Source organism: Marmota flaviventris, chromosome X (assembly GCF_047511675.1).
Source record: "Marmota flaviventris isolate mMarFla1 chromosome X, mMarFla1.hap1, whole genome shotgun sequence".
NCBI lineage: Eukaryota > Metazoa > Chordata > Mammalia > Rodentia > Sciuridae > Marmota > Marmota flaviventris.
Window position 1 is genome coordinate 102267045 of NC_092518.1, and position 16911 is coordinate 102283955.

The 16911-nt window shown below is 47.8% G+C and overlaps 1 protein-coding gene and 1 long non-coding RNA gene across 3 annotated transcripts in view; one reads left to right on the top strand and one right to left on the bottom strand.

The window, feature by feature from the left end:
• Positions 1-4902: 4902 nt before the first annotated feature.
• LOC114090795 (uncharacterized) lies at positions 4903-7941 on the bottom strand. The gene is made up of 3 exons (XR_003582431.2): positions 7704-7941; positions 7206-7515; positions 4903-5749 (listed from the first exon to the last, which is right to left on the bottom strand). It is a non-coding gene; the product is annotated as an uncharacterized lncRNA (long non-coding RNA).
• Positions 7942-8082: 141 nt separating this feature from the next.
• Lonrf3 (LON peptidase N-terminal domain and ring finger 3) overlaps positions 8083-16911 on the top strand; it is a 38243-nt gene continuing 29414 nt past the window's right edge. For both annotated transcript variants that reach the window (XM_071606833.1, XM_027930864.3), the window contains exons 1-3: positions 8083-9046; positions 11781-11899; positions 15411-15533. In XM_071606833.1, the coding sequence (XP_071462934.1) occupies positions 8230-9046; positions 11781-11899; positions 15411-15533 (1059 nt within the window). In that variant the 5' untranslated portion in view covers positions 8083-8229. The remainder of the gene's footprint in view (positions 9047-11780; positions 11900-15410; positions 15534-16911) is intronic.

Here is a 16911-nt window from a genome sequence, read left to right on the forward strand (position 1 = left end):
ACACACTGGTACACATAGTGACATCTTCCCAGGATACCCAATTAAAAAATTGGTGAAAAAAAACTGAATGATTGGGAAGTTACTTGCCAACTTGGAAGTAGAGTTCTTTAGTTTTCCATCCTAAGTATTTAAGTTCTGTGGCATGAATTATCTGAAATCATAAACTAAACAATTACCTAAACCCAACTTTTAACTGCAACATTGTGCAATGCTTCAAAAACCCATTCAGATACCAGATTGTTACAATAAAACATCATCTTTTAGACACACATTCAGCCAAGATCATTCCCAAGAAACAATTTATAATATCAACACATTATTGTGCATGTCTTAAAGGGCCAGAAACAAACAAAAACACAGGACAGACAGACAGAAAGGAGCTCCAGACTATGGCTGACAGGAACCTTTAAAACAGAGCAGATAAGAGAAAAATCTCCCCAAGTTTCTAACTCCCATTTGATTCCTACACCAGTGGCACCATAGATGTCCCTATGAGTGGACCAGATGTTTTCACAGAGGGGCAACTTGAAATATTAAATCAAGGGTCTTGGTGGCGATTTTACTGCATTTAGTGTCCCCTTTTCCTTTTTCTCTCTTTTTTTTAAGTAGACAGAGGTGGCATAATCCTTACAGTGCAGGGAAGGAAGGCAGGAATTCCCTGAAGCAACAGGGCTGCTGGGAATCCCTCAGTCCCTCCTTTTACTTACAGGATTAGCTCCTATGGTTCGGTTCCACCCAGGCACGCTCCATATCTCCTAACATTTCAGTAGTCAGCTCTCAAAAAGTTCCTTGGGGGCTCCTTTAGAGTTCCCTGAGGTGTCAAAATTTGTAACTGAAAGTTCGGTTCCTGTCCTCGAAGCCAATTAATGCTAATTTAATAATGAGGACAGGGTTTTGAGAAAAAAGAAAAAAGGAGGTTTATTGCTTTGCTAACAAAGGAGAAACACAGGGGACTCTGCCCCAAAGGTTGTGACTCTCTTGATCTGGAGGGGCAAGGGGTTTTAAAGGAGTTTCACTTGTTAATCTGGGAGTTGCTCAGTTCTTAGATCCCCAGCAGGCATTGCCCTCTGCAAGGGTGTGCTCCAGCAGCCAGCTAGGGGCTTCTCTCATCCTGCTTAACAAAGGGGAGTAAAGTTCATCGAAGTTCCTTAAAACACAGTCCAAAGGGGTGTCAGGCTTACTTGCTTTATTACCCATTTTCACGTCCAATATCCTTAAGTTTTTACCACAGAAGTCACACAACAAAAGGCACAAAAACAAACAAACAAAAAACATATAGAACACAGAACAAAACACAAGAAAACAGAAACCCGGCACCGAAACAGAAAAACAGAGGAGCAATGCAACATCTTGCTAAAGCTCCTGGGGTAGAAGCGCATGCGTGCCCATCGGCACCTCTCTACCCTTCCAGAGAAATTCCCTACAGAACAGAGGACAGAACGATTTCTCGTTATTGTCCCGGACAGGAGAATATGTGAGCCTCGCCAAGCCACCTCTCTGTCTTCAGAAGAGATCTCCCTTAACCGGATACCAGATGTTATAAAGGCGCCACTTACCTATGGAGGCCTCCTCCACCAGGTGCTTGCTAATAGTTTTAGTGCCGTTCACTGCAGTGCTCCGGGGACCAAAGGCTCACCCTGGGGCCTTGGAACGTCTCAAGGTGCGCACCCCCTAGAGTGGCTCTCCAGCCTGGAGCCTTGGAGCGAAGGCCGGCTTTAGAATTTCCAGCAGTCTGGTCTTGTGATCTGGTCTGGCAGGGTCATCTCGCTGGGGCCCCCAAAATGTTAGACCAGGATGCAAGAAAAGACCACTGACTCCAATTAAAATCAAATTGAAGCAAGCTTATTATTTCGACCGGCCGGGCTGCCTCTCCCACCCAAAACAGTGGGAAACAAGACAGCCGCAGCAGCTTTCCTGCAGCCCAGCTTTATAGCCCAGAAAGTTACAGATAACAGAACTCTGACAAGCATCACACTAATGGTAGTTTACATTTTTTGCTGGCCCCAAAATCAGAATTTATGAAGACCATTAGAGCCTCAGAGAGGGTCGTTATCTGGCCAGGGAAGGCCAAGATTTGTGAGGCATCACTAAGGTTTCAGAGAGGGCTGCTATCTGGTCAGAGAGCCAGGCATGGGTGAGTTCAAGGCACAGGCAGGTATTCAAAGCAGGTTCAGAATTTGCAGTAATTTATAGTAAAACCAAAATTATCTTTTCATGGCCCTTCCTTGGACAGGCTTTGCTCTGAGGTAGAGGCTGGTTTTTCAGAAGCAAATGCTTATTTTGAGGGCAGCTAGCACATATTTTACTCATAACTATTGGCAGATGGCTGTGGATCCCTTCTGTTCCTAGGAATCACATCAGGACTAACGGCACTATGCATTTTCCAATACTGTAGCTAATCCTAACAAAGACGCTGTGCATTGTTATTAATAGGTAAAGAACAGACATAGAGAAGTGGCTTGGGCTGAATCACATCGCAAAGTTAGATCTCCAAGCTCCTGTTATAGGGACAAACGAGGCAAGGCACCGAAGATAGCAGGAAACAGTTTTATTTGGCTGCAGCCAGGTTCAGAGGGTTCAGCCTTTGCTATAATCAATCAATCCCCTGAACTCTGAGTTCAGGGAGTTTCAGAGTTTTATACCCAGCATGTAAGGGGAGGGGCTCAGAAGTTCACAGTCCGCAGAAGTTCACATAAAAGCAGCTTTTTCTTTCACTGTTCTGGGCATGTTAACTCTTCAAGGACAACACCTGAGAAGGGGAGAGCTTCTTCTCTTCTTTCTAGCCTCCCCCTGCCAGCTGTTACCATGGAACCCATTTGTAACTTATCTTAAAAATGTAGACATCTCTGTGAAGCCCCAGCTCAAGGCCAGAGGCCTTGTTTGCACATTTCTTCAAAGTATTATACTGGATACGTTTATGAAAAACTAGTAAGGGGGTGTCCAGCACCTGGAGTGCTGGTATCTTCTCGGCCAGTGGCCAAGTAAACAGGGCAACATGAAAATAGGAAGTTTATCTACAATGGACTCTTTTGCTGACAGTCCTAAAATCAGCCATGGTGAAGAGGGCTTTTCTGTGGAGAAAGGGGGTGCCACTGCACTCCCAGGGACTAACCTCGCCTTGGGCTCTGTTCTACACACCTGGCAGTTCCACAGATTTGTTCCTTTTTGTACTTTGGGCAACAGACTCCCTGGCTAACCAAGTGGGTCAGACTTGTCTTGCAGAGAAGTGAAGCAAATATTCCTTGGGATGATATTTTGCCATCTTTCTGTTTCTACTGGTTGGTAGGAGACCAGAGTGACCTCTAGTTGAAGAATGACCTTGGGCACATCTGTGAAAGTCTCTGGACTCACAACTTGCTTTTCAGCAAAATTGAGGGAAGAATTATTGATGTCCCTCCCCTAGAGAAACTGATGATAAGGAAGGAAGAGATGGATTGGTGTATAGCACTCTAATCTACTCTCCATCATCCTTTATACAAGTGGACACCACACCTAGCTAAGCACCATGATCATGTGAGGATCCATTAACAGTACAAATTCCATAGCTGAGAAGGTAGCTTGGTGATATAGTGCTTGCCTATCATGTGAAAAGCCTGGGTTTGATTGCAAACACTGAAAAAAAAAATTCTGAGGCTAAGAACTAGCTTACTTGCTTGAAATTCTCCTCCTTTCTCCAAGCCACCTAGCTCCCAATGTATTAGGAAATCCCCTTGAATTGAGCAGCAGCTACTTAAATACCCTCTCACCTAACTTAAAGTCACCTTCGCTATAAGCTGGGAAGCATCACAGACTGTTGACTTTGAGTACTTCCTTGGACACACTATTCTTTCAATTTTGGCACTTATCACATAGTGCCTGTTATTTTTATCTGTTTCAAATCTTTGCCTCTTGTTTACTCAGTGAGCTACTGGAGGATAAAGACTGTGCTATATCTTTCTATTATTGCTCCACAAATATCAGCTCCATTAGTACACAGTGTATGTTCAATGAACATTTGTTGAATTGATGGAAATCTTGTAGGTGCAATATCTAAAATAATTTCTTACTTATTTGGAGGGATGTTCTGCGTGCTTTGGAGGCTTTTGATTACTTGGGGGAAAAAACTAAACAAAGAGATGAGCCCTAGCTTCCAATCCTGGCCATGTCACAAACTCCCTTTGCAACATGCAGCAAGTCACTGGCCTTCTCTGGCACTGAGTTGCCTCATCTGTGAAACCTGGGCTACTGAGTAAACTTTCTGTTAGTGCTGGATTTGGGTTACACTCTATGGCAAGGGGCAGTCTTTTTTCTTACGTGAATTTTTTAATGCCCATGATACCTTTTTTTTTTTCCTGTAAGGACTACAAATTGATCCCAGTTTATGAAATGAGAAACTCAAATAGAGAGCAAGTGCATGCTTTGGGAAAGTTTCCATCGAGAGAGAGAGAGAGAGAGAGAGAGAGAGAGAGAGAGAGAGAGAGGTTGCTCACTCCTCACCCCCAAGTTTCTGGTTTTAACTGGACTCTTCCATCCCAGAATTGTTTAGTGTATGGGACTGTCAGCCATTTATTATACGCACACCCACTATCTCAACTATGAATGAGCCAGGGAAAAGGTACATTTTAGCTGGATTTCCTCTCTGCATACTACTAGCCAGGGCCAGAATGTCCACTGCCATGTAAAGTAAGATCAGTTCAAACACTGTCCTCTGAGGAGGAGATGAAGGACAGACATACCAGTCCTTGCCTTCATGGAACATCCAGTTTACATGGGAAGCCAGTAGAAGAATGTGTGGGGAAAAGAAATGCTATCTTCTGTGAGGGATGACCTGGGAGCTAAGTGCTGCTTTAACATATCTCCAGTACCAAGAGTAGTGTCTGGTCCATAGATGATGCTCACCAAATGTATGAAAGTAGGCGAAAATTTCCATGACTTTCAAACTTTTTATTTCAAAGGGAAAAATCTCTTCTTAATGAAATTGTACCTGGAAGCTCACTACATGAAATGAATACAATACTGCCCTAGTTGAGGAGAGTTAAGGTTGAGTCCTTCCTGCTCTCTCCTCTGGGCACCAGAGAGGTTTCTCAGAGCCCAACTGAAAAAATTATTGCTGTGTAGTCAGTGGAAATAAGGGGTAACTCATCTCTAGCTCCTTCTTCCAGGTTCACCTTAGCCACCCACGATCTTAACAACAACAACAACAAAAAATGGAAGTTTAAGGAATCTGGGCTTCTAAGGAATATTTGCATCTTAAGAAAAGATGCCAATCTCTCCTCTGCCCTTCCTCCAGGGGCTCCAATTAGTAAGAGCAGAAAGGAGGAATTTTTGAGTAACACTTCAGAGTTGGTCACAAATGTTTATCAAGGTAATGCTTGTTTAACTTAAGTAAAGTGGTCAAGTTTTCTAGAATTCAATAGAAACTTACTTGGTGTGCCCCTACAGACAGTCCTGATTACAATACAACATCAAACTCCCTGTGGAATCTGGTCAGTGAGTAGGTGGTGCTACCTTTGGCACCAGCGTACCCTTCATTTCCCTGACAGCTATTAACATTCCTGACCAAGTTCATGGTCAGTCTCTTACATATACAGCTGCCAAGAGAGGCTGCCTGGAGAACACATCTCTTCTCCATGACTGCGGGACTGTGACCTTCTGCTTGACCTGTCCTTTTTGTTTCCCCATTCATCAACAGGGCAAGGAGGGTGGTCAATACAAGAGGTGCTCACTTGTCAAGGTGGTCCAGAAAGCAAGGTATATCACAGATCTGCACCTGGAAGACAGTTTGGATAACATTGGTTTTTGAAGACATGTAAAAAGGATAAATCTCTCAAGGTTTTTTTTTGTTGTTGTTGTTTGTTTGTTTTTAATCATTATCTATCTCATGGCCCTTCAATTTAAATCTCTTTATCTGCCCCACAGACTGTCCCTCCTACAGGTGTCTGAGTGTTAGGGATCCCATTTGACAGCAAGGAAAACTGAGGGGTGAAAGGAGCTCCTCAGTCAGACAGCAAGTCACGAGAAGCTCCATCTTTTCCCTGACTGCCTGGCATAGTCACCTTGTCCACGTTTTCTTGGCCCTTGACTGATTGCCCTATCCTCAAAATCTAGCTCAGGCTTGACCCTGGCTAAGAGGACAGCCTTCCAGCTACTGCTGCCTTTCCACAACTGCTGCTAACTGTAACCCTGAATCCCAGCACCACCCACAGCTTCTGGTCTAATCATTTGTACTTAAGAAGTTGAGTTAGCATCCTGAAATCTGGTTTTGGGATCAAAACCACTCAAGGTTAGGGCTGGAGGGTACCTTAGAGATTAAGAAAAACTAAGACTGAGAGGATTTGCCAAAGGTCTCATAGTAAGTTATGAAAAAAACAGAGCTTCAAGCCAAAATTTCTTGTGTTCGCCACATCTTCCTGGTGATATTCTGAGTCCCTCTGTTTTCTCTTTTGTCTCTGCACTACTTCCCCTTTCCCTTCTGTCCCTCTATTCTTGTCTTACCAGAGAGAGGCTCTAGGGCTCCCTGCGCAGTATCTGTTCTCTGGAACCTTGGTGTTGAGTCATGGTGGGATTAATCACACACAAAGAGGTGCAGAGCCCCACGGAGTCTGCTGTCCTCAGCTCTGAAATATTATTTAATCCCGACTAAATCATCCCTAACTTTTGTTCAGAAGTGAAAATGATGGCTCCCAGAGTTTAGGTGATATGCCCAAGGTCAGCCAGATAGGAAATGGACACCTCAGGAGCCCCTGCTGCGGCACTCTGCTCCAACTCCTGCTTCTGGTGTTGCCAAGGATCAGCAGGCTCTGAAGGCCGGCTGAGCCACAGGCAAGCCCAGGTCTTGCCTCCCAGCTTGGAGCAGCGTGACTGACTTTTGGAAATGCGTTATTCCTTTAGGTCTCCAAGCCTATATCTGCTCATTCGTGCGTGTGGCTCCCGTCTGACATGTCGGGGTTGGTCGGGAGACAAAGTGTGTGCAGTTGGCTACCACTCAGTACTTTTGGAGGTATGCTTGGTACCTGCGGGGCACCCTAACCATTGTGAGGCAGGCCCTGCGGCTTGTGCCCAGCCCTACCTCTGCTGTACAGCCCGACACTGTGACGTGCTCAGGAGCGCTCAGGAGCGGTGAACCTGGAGGCCGCTTGGCCGCTCCAGGATTCACACTCTCCCGAGTTAGCGCTCGGGGCTTGAGTCTTCTGTCTGCCGTTCTCCCAGGACCCCAAAGTACCCACCGAACTCAGCAGGCCATTCTAGCGGCCGCGCCCATCTGGCCAGTAACTCCGGGGGCCCGGTGCTTCTCCAGAGAGGCATCCGACCCCGGTCCCCAGCGCTGGTTCTGGCGTTTGGGGACAAAGAGGTGAAAAGGGGTGGTGGGGTGCCTCTTCTGGGGTGCAAGCCAGTAAGCACATCTCCGTGCGTCCCTCACTGCCCAGCGAGCGCTGCCCAACTTCTGTATCCGCCGGACACTCTGCTCCAAGTCGCTCTCAGCACCGAAGACCAAGTGCCCTCGGGAAACTGCACTCACCACCTTGCGGGAGTCCCCTGAGAAAGGCAAGGAGCTCTGGTGGGTCTTCTAGGGATCTCCAGCAGAGGCCCCAGGGTTGGGGGGTGGGGGTACTTCGCCGATACGCCTCCCTACTACCCACGTCCCTTCAGAGACAGCAGCCGATGGCCCAGTAGGGAGCATTTTCCACGTCCTAGAAGACCCCGAGGACCGCGCCTGGAGGTACCTGCTCTCCACGAAGGGACCGGGCGGGGGTGAGCGGTAGTGAGCGCCTGGCAGAGGGAACCTGTTTGCTGGCCAGTTTGGAGGTAGGATGGGGTGGGGTTTGGAGATGGAGAAGCTTGAGAGAAGAAGTTGGGTTCCTCTCCCCCTTCCAAAAGAAGCCAAATTGCAAGTGGGAAATTAGGCAGAGTGTAAACACAAACAACCTCAAAAAGAAGCCAAGAAAAGCGAAGCCAAAAGAAGCAAGCGCAACACTGTTACAAAACTGTCTGGTTTTGTAACAATTTCCCCGCTGCCGGCCAATGAGCAGCGTGGTGAGGAGTCACGTGGTACCGTTTTATATAACACTTTGCTGAGACAAGACAGTTATTAGGCGGCGCGGGGCGGCCGGCATGGAGCTGGCGGAGAAGCGGCAGGGGCCGGTGCGTGGTGGCACCGCGGCAGTGGCAGTCTCAGTTCTTTCCAGGCGCGACTCCTTGCTCCGTATTCCTGGTCCCTAGACGCCTCTTCCCCGCGCGGTCCTTCTCCGTATGGATTCATTTCAGAGTGAACAGATGTTGAGCTTGCCCGCCGAGCTGGGCAGCAGCAACTTAGAGCAGGCGGAGCCGGTGGATCGGGCAGCATCAGCTGCCGGAGTAGACACCGGTCCCCACCCGGAGGAGGCTACAGAGAGTCCGGAACCTCTACCGACGCGGGAGCCAGAGCAAGAGCAGACTCCGAGGAACTCGACGCTCCAGGAGTGCAAAGTCCTGCTCACACAGGCGGACGCCTTGGCGTCAGGGGGGCGCCTCCGGGAAGCTCTCGAGGTGTACAGACAGCTCTCCGAGCGGCAGCTGCTGGTGGCCGAGCAGCTGGAGCAGCTGGCGCGCTGCCTGGCCAAAAGCATCCCGCAAGATGAGGCACTGGTGCCCTCGCCCTCGGCGAGTAGCGCGACAAGCTGCACTGTGGCGGCGGAAGAGGCAGGGGCGGCAGCGGCCACCGAGGTGTGGGACGGCTTTAAGTGCCGGAAGTGCCATGGATTTCTGTCAGACCCCGTGTCCTTGTCGTGCGGCCACACCTTTTGTAAACTGTGTCTGGAACGTGGGCGGGCAGCCGATCGCCGCTGTGCGCTGTGCGGGGTCAAGCTTTCCACGTTGATGATGGCCTCTGGACGGGCGCGTGGGGCCCGGAGGGCTGGACAGCAGGCGCCGTCGCCGCTACGGGTCAACGTGGTGCTCAGCGGCCTCCTGGGCAAGTTGTTTCCGGGCCCTGCACGGGCATCGAAACTCCGGCACGAGGGCAACCGGCTGTACCGTGAGCGCCAGGTGGAGGCGGCGTTGCTGAAGTACAATGAGGCAGTTAGGCTGGGTGAGTCCACCGCGCCACTGGGGCCCCGGCGAGGGCGAGGGCTTGGTCACGACGTGAGGGGGCGGGAGAATGAGCCCAGCAGGGAGATGGGGGAAGGACCAGGGCAGAGGAGCGTGCCAGGGACAATGGGATGGACTGCTGCCTGTGTGCAGGATGGAGATTTCTGGGACTTTTAAAAATTCTTTTAGCTTTCTTTAGCTGTGCCTCTGTCTGTTGCTTTTTTGTCTCTTTCTGTGTCTTCTGTATGCTTTTGTGTTTCTGCGTCTCTGTTTCTGTTCTGTGTCACCCTGTTCTTTTTTCCTCCGTCTCTTTGAATCTTTGTCATTCGGTTTCTGTCTTGCTCAATGTCACCATCTCTATTTCTCTCTCGCCTTCTCCCTCTCCCTTTGCACGCCTGAGCTCTTTCTTACACCTGCCCGCACCTTCCCTGCCAGGAGGGGAACTTCGCACCCTTCCCACACTCGCGCCAGGTCCTCCCCGCTCTTGTCAGCCAGAGAAGTCAGGTCGGCGCCTGCGTCTGCGGCTCCCGCCTCTGGGAGTTGTCCCTTCCGGGGCCGCGGCTCCCTGTGGGGTGGGTCCGGCCTGGAATTAGGTCAGGAGAGCACTGGTTGCATAAGGGCCGCGAGCGGCCCGGGCCGGGCAGCCCCTCCTCCGCGCGGGCGGGCGGGATTGTGTAACGGCTGAGGTAACCGAAGTGGGCCACGCTCGCCTCGGAAACCATCCCGCGAGCGTGTGCGGGGGGAGGGGGAGCGCTCTCGCCCCGCTGCCCTGTGACTCATTGTCACCGCTTCCTATCACACGATCCTTGGCTGAAATAGACGCGCACCCCCCCACACCCCCCACAGGCGCGGTAGCCGCCAGCCAGCAGCCTGCACCGGCACCTCGAGCCCCTTTAACCAAACCAGCCCAGAGGGCGACGGGACCAGGCTACTGCTTGGTGACCCCAGGGAAACGGGCTGGCTGTGAAGAGGCACGCCTCTGTCCCGTTTTCCCGAGCTGCCTGAGGTTAGGTGGGCTTTGCAGCTTCAAGGGCAACGTGGCAGTCCCACACCTTGAGCTGGACTAGGGCACCCGAATTCTTTCGGGGACATGCTTTGCTCCAGTGATTCTGATTCCACGAGTCTGGACCCAGGAAGTGACCGCTGAGCTGCTGGCCCGTATTGCCTATTTTGGGCAGGCTGCCAGCCGCTCTGCCGGCGGGGCGCGGTGCCTGGCGAAGCAAGTCGGGGAGGAGGCAGGGTAGACAGGGCTCTGGGATCCGAGGATGCCCTGGGCAGGACTCTGATGGGTGGAGGAGGGAGTGGGCTGGAGTCTCCACATGTTGAATCTCCACTAAAGCATGCAACAGGTAATTCAGGCACGGAAAGGAACAAGGGCTGAACATGCAAAAGCTGGTGGTCCAGGGAAAAGGAGATCCCCGCCCCCAACATCACAAGCAAGTTTGTGTCCAGGCAAGGCAAATTGTGAGTCGCCACTAGGCTGTCGTGTGCTGCACAACAGGAGGGACAGAAAAGACTGAACTCTTTGCTGATGTAATAAGGGCATGTAATGGGCACCCAAGCGTACTTCTGGGAAAATCCATAAAGTCTGTTGCCGGTAGCAGAAGCTGGAGTCCAGAGCTTGGGGAAGAATTGGGCAACGTGAATGAAACAGGTGGAGGTGACTTAAGTACAGATCTGGGAGGGAGGTTCCATTCCTTTCAGCCTTTCCCTAAGGGGCCAGAAGGAAAGCCCCTTCCAGCTCTCTGGCTCCACTGTTGCTGCTACCACTTTCCCTTGGAGGGTCTTCCCTATACCTTTGCTAATTTCCTCAGAGCAGTCTGGGGGAAAAAAAATCAATATCCTCTTCACCCTTCTGAGAGGAAGCTACAGAGGTTAGCTTTGTTTTGGAGATGGCCAGTGTCTTATTATTCTAAATACTGAACTTGTCTACAGAAAAAGGAATCTGATCCCACCCCAGCTTTGAAGTTTTGAAGTGTGGTCAGTTAGCCATGATTCTGTCCAACTGAGTGCATGATCTTAAGTGAAGCCTTCCCCTCTGGCCTTGATTTCCCACATCTGAAGAATGGGTCAGTTGAGCCAGATGATCTCTAAAAGCCTGTTCAGCCCTGGCATCTAGTGATTCAAAGCATTGGTAAGACACAGCTTCACCTTATTTCCAGAAGCCTTGCCTAGGTTCATTCACATTTGACATCTGTAATGGGAGGAAGAGGTCTTATAAACACATTTCCATTTTCCTGGAAACTTCATATATGCTGGGCTTTGAAGTTAGAGATGCTGCTAATGTCAGTCATCCCACCTAGAAGACCAACAGGGACTTGTCTTGCTGAAGGTCAGGACAGGAGTCACATCTGGCCACATCCCCCTTTTCTCTCTGGCTTGATCCCTTGGTGATGATACCTCACTCAGAAGCAAGGCTGTCAGGCACTCACTGTGTGTAGCCATGAAACAGGATTTCCTCTAGGTCAATGCAACATAAACATCACAAAACCTCTAAAGAACACCTTGAGAGAGGGGGGGCAAATTGCTTCTTTGAAGTTGGGGAAGCTCTGACACAGTGGCCAGCAATGTGTTGAAAGCAGGAAGATAATAGGACTGAAAATAGAGCTTAACCCTTTTGATCCCCAGTAGAAACATTCTAGATAACTTGTCATTTGTTCAAGATCCACCCTCTTACAAGACTTATGTTTGTGCTGGAGGCTCTTAATGAGGGCTTTTTTCTCTCATTTTGGCAGCTCCAAATGATCATTTGCTCTACAGCAACCGTTCTCAAATTTATTTCACCTTGGAGTCTCATGAGGATGCACTGCATGATGCAGAAATAGCATGTAAGCTTCGCCCAATGGGTTTTAAGGTGAGTATGGGACTGGGAGGATAAAAAAGGGTTGAATTGGGGCTGGGGCTCAGCGGTAGCACACTTGCCTGGCATGTGTGAGGCACTGGGTTCGATTCTCAGCACCACATATAAATAAATAAATAAAAATAAAGATCTATCAACAAGTTTTTTAAAAAGGGTTGAATTGTATATAGGAATTGTGAGGAAGGGCTGCCTCCCTGGGGGTAGTAATACTAAAAGCTCAAGCAGAAGAGGGAGAAAGCTTCCCAAAGGAGCTGGGGGTGAGGGCGCATCCCTTGGCAAAGGGTGATTCAAGTCTCCAAGGGAACTGGATTCTTCCCTCATTCTTTCTTCAATTGGTGACCTGCAGAGCAGTCTGAGCTTTGAGACTTTCCACAATATGGAATCGGGAGCCAGACTACCTGGGTTTATGTCTCAGCTCTGTTAATTTTACTACCTGTGTGTCTTTGGGCAAATTACTTAACTTCTCTGTGTCTCATCTCTCCATCTATAAAACACAGATATTCAAAGCACCTACTAAATAAGGCTGTTGTGGGGATTATGTGCGCTTATATAGAGAATATACTTAGAAGAATGTCTGGCATGTAGCATTATATAAATTTTCTATCACCCCCCACCACTATCATCATCTTCCTCATTTTCTAGGGACAGTAGAAAGAGGTGAGAGAAGTATTGCTGAAGTGGCCCTCCTGAACTTCTACTGATAGGCTTCTCAGCAGCTTAGTTTTCTTTGAAGAGATACACTCACACATTGGTTGTGCCATTTTGAATCTTTAATATAGTAGGTCAACTTGCATCCCCAAGCTTCCCCCACATGGAAGGGGTGGGAAGAAAGACAGGCTAGGCATCTCTCAGGATGTCAGGATACAAAGTGTCACTTTCTATATCTCTGCCTGACCTCAGACCAACCTCTACATGTCAATATTTTGTTTAGAAGATTATATTTGAGCTTAGGCTCTACCACTGCAAGCTAAGTGACCATGGGGAAGTGGCTTCACTCTCTGAATGTCCTTATTTGTAGAAACAGAGCTATTGTTATCTGCCCGGATTGCCTCATTGCATAATGATCAAAGGTGACCATGGTCAAGAGAACATTCTGCAAGCTAGAAAGCTTTCTGTGTTTTGGTGTAATGCTCTTTCTGAACAACTCCAGGATCGGGAAACCAGTTTATCCGAGTCTGGGGCCATGATGCCTTATCTAAACCTCATGGGACAAGATGTGTCTAGAATCCAGAATGTTTCTGATTGTGGAAAGGTCAGGCATTAGGTAATATCCTCAATGAGCTCTGGACAAAGTCCCAATCACACTAATTAAACATACTATCTCTTCAGCAAATTGCATGAGAGTTCAAACTTAAGTAAGACAAATACTTTAAAGCACTTTACATCTATTCAAGTCAAGTTTTGTCACCTAATGAATTTTTGGTGTCAAGCTTATGAAAGTGTTGGATTATCAGAATGGCTTTTGGATCTAGAAACATTGTGGACCTGTATACTCTACTGTTACTATCAGGATGAATCTCAGGTTCATATCATGAATGGGTCAATATGTTCTCTTTCCCCAAGGAATATATTTACAGTTACAAGTCAGCAGTTTAAATGAAAGAAGGCTTCAGCAGGGGGGGGGGGGGGTTCAGTCCTCCTACTGGTAGAAGTCAGGGAGCTGCCTGAGGATAAGAGGACTTTTCTTAACAACTTTTCCCACTCTCACCCTAAGCCTAGGACCTAGGGTTAAGGGCCTTGATAATCATGGTGGGAAGCAGGATCAAGAAGCACATTTTGGCTAGGCATGGTGGCACACACCTATAGTCCCAGTGACTTGAGGCTGAGGCAAGAGGACTGCAAGCTCAAGACCAGCCTCAACAACTTAGTGAGACCCTGTCTCAATATAAAATATAAAAAGAGCTGGGGATGTGGCTCATGGTTAAGTGCCCCTGGTACCAAAAAAAAAAAAAAAAAAAAAATTCTGTGGTGGGGAGGGAGAAGCACATTTTTGATGAAATGGGAAAAGTGATTTCCCTAATGAAGGAATCATTGATGCAAATATTAAGCAGTAGATGCATTTTCCTATAGTTATGGGGTAAGGGGGAGGGTAATGATGAGAGAACTCTATATAGTCTTGAGGGTTGAAAGAACTGAGGCATATAATTCAAAACTAGCTCACAACCCGATTTGCTTATTTCCCACCATTTCTATGTAAAATGCTCCAGGGGAGGGAGCTCACCTAGCAGCTCTATTCCCCCCATCCAGCCAGGCCCAGTAGTATTCAATGCACCCTGCAGGTGGTACAGCTCACAGTGGGATAAGTTGGCTGCCCAGAGTAGGTAGAGTATATGAGTTGCTGCTTGGTCAATTAGTGCGTTTCCAAAGGCCTCTCTAATTCCCTAACACCTATCACTCTAGCTGTCCTGCAGTGTCATACAAACCTTTCTTTAGAGGGTCCCTGGTAAGCACAGTGGGGAGGAGCAACAGGAGAAGACATAAGCTTCCCAAATAAGCCATGGTTAGGCTTCCAGAAGGAGGTGGGGGGATGGGGAGATGGGGAGACATTCCAAGATATTTGGAGTAGGGGCCACTGCTGAAGAAGGTAGCTTCCAGCCAGCTCCTGTAGCTATGTGGAAGCATGTTAGAAGACAAGCTAGGAGACCATTTTATTCACTATCCCAAGGCACAAAGAAAAGGCAGCTCTCTCCCCTCCTCTTTTCTTCTTCCTCCCTCTTCCCCAGATTCTTCCTCTACTTTCTTTAGAGAGTCTCTCCCAGAGTACTTGGGCTTGGACCTTGAGAAGCCCTAAGACTTCTTTATATTTTTAAAAGAAGTTGTGAGGAAGTAGAAGCCAGCAGAGTTCCATGAGTAAAAACATTGGTTAGGCCTCTGGAGAGGGGAGCAGTCCATTTTGTGGGGAAAAGCATTCTGGGAAACCAGAGACCACAGTTTTAGTTCCAGTGTTGCCACTCGTGAACTTTGAGGTCTTGAAAAGGTCATGATCCTTCTCTTGGACCTCTTCTGAAAAATGATCAGCAAGTCTAGGAGCTCACTCAAGCCACTACTGTCAACTAAGTTTCTGCTTGACAGATTAGTTCAAAGGAAGGCTTGTCAGAAAGGGCCCCGAAAGCTAGGCTAATATGTGGTCAAATGGGGTTCTGGCTATGTCTGGTTTTACTTTCCACAGTGGTGAGACAGAGAGCAGGTAATGTGGCATACCAGTTAAGAATATAGTCAGTTCCAGGTTCAAACCCCAATTCCACAATTTACTGGATATGTTACTATGGGCAAGTCAGTTTTCTGGGATTCAGTTTTGTCTTCTTTAAAATGGGGTTCAGAAAAGTTGCCCTAGTTATATGGTTAAAAAAAAAAAGTCCTTTTGAAACTTAACACAATAGTGACTGCTCAGTAAGTACTCAGTGACTGATCTGAATAGTAGTAACAATCTGCTATGGGGTATTGAATGCTAATGTGTACCTACCTATATCAATAGGATGGTAATGAATGCTATGTATTCTTCCAGGCACACTTCAGAAAAGCACAAGCCTTAGCCACCTTAGGCAAGGTGGAGGAAGCACTGAGAGAATTTCTCTACTGTGTATCACTAGATGGAAAGAACAAGAGAGCAAGAGCTGAAGCCCAAAGGGTGAGTTGGAAGTTGGAAGGATATCAGATCCAGATGTCCAGTCAACCCCCACTACTCTGTGCCCTCTAGGGCGGGGAATGAGGGTTCTGCCCTCTCTGCCTCTAGGGGTGACAAGGATGTGGTTCTTTGGGTTTATTGGACAGGAAGGAGACACGAGTGTCAATTGATTGTCAGAAACACTGTTTTCCTTGTGTGTATGGTCAGATTGTGCAGTTCCTGCATTTTCATTGGAGTCTTCGAGAAATGTTTCTTTAACTAAGGGTCTGGATTGTTAGTGGGATCTAAAACCAAACATGTTAACCTGGCATGGGAGGCTAACTGAGGATGTTCTGGCTGTTGAAGAGTGATGTGAGGTGTGGGGCTGCCTGCAGCTGTGGTATTTTTCTGTGGTTGAATGTGGTTTCACCAGCCATGCAGGAAAGCCAGCTCCTGGGAAGGAGAATTCCAACTGTTATCTTCTTTGTTAGAAATTAAACAAATCATCTCACAAACACAAGTCAAAGACCATTATAATATGATCCAAATAGCCATTCCAATTATTGGGTCCTAGGAGAATGTGGTTGCTATAAAAATTTATATGAAGCAGGGGTGGTGGCACAGGCCTGTAAGCTCAGCAACTCAGAAGGCTGAGGCAAGAAGATCACAAGTTCAAAGCCAGCCTCAGCAACTTAGTGAGGCCCTGAGCAAGTTTGTGAGTCCCTGTCTCGAAAAAAAAAATGGCTGGGAATGTGGCCCAGTGGTGAAGTCTCCCTGGGTTCATTCCCTGGTTACCCCCTCCCCAATAATTATATGAAATACTGAAAGCATGATTGAAGGGTCAAACATCCTCAGTTCATATAGTTTGCTGTTTAATGTTCTGCAACTTACTCTTCTGGTGTCTATCTAACTGGCCTGGAGGTTTGACATTAACAGTGGCTATCCCTGTTCTCTGGTGCCCTGCCCACTACTTACCACAAGGCCACAAGCACTTCTATCCCTGTGTAGTTTGGGAGAGCGGTAGATGAAGAAAGTGAGCAAAAGATAAGTCTGGTGTCTCAAGTCTCCAGAAAGAAAGTTTTAGCAGAAAAATGTTAAACTTGGCAGAAGCTGGGTTCTGGATTTTCTGCCACTAAAGGAGAAATTCCTGTTTGGGTTGTTTCTTTGACCTGGTTTGGGTATATGCACAAGGTTTTCTTGAGAGGAGCATGGGTCAGGACAAATTGCTCCAAGTTGTGGAACCTTCCTCAAATATTAATTGTAGTCCACAATGTGAGTTCTAACATTTCTTGAGCATTTGCTATACATCATGCAATGCTAGGTGCCTTATCTAGAAGATTTAATTGAATCTCCACAGTTTTCCTATGAAGGTAGGCACTGTTGTTTATCCTCCTATGGTGAG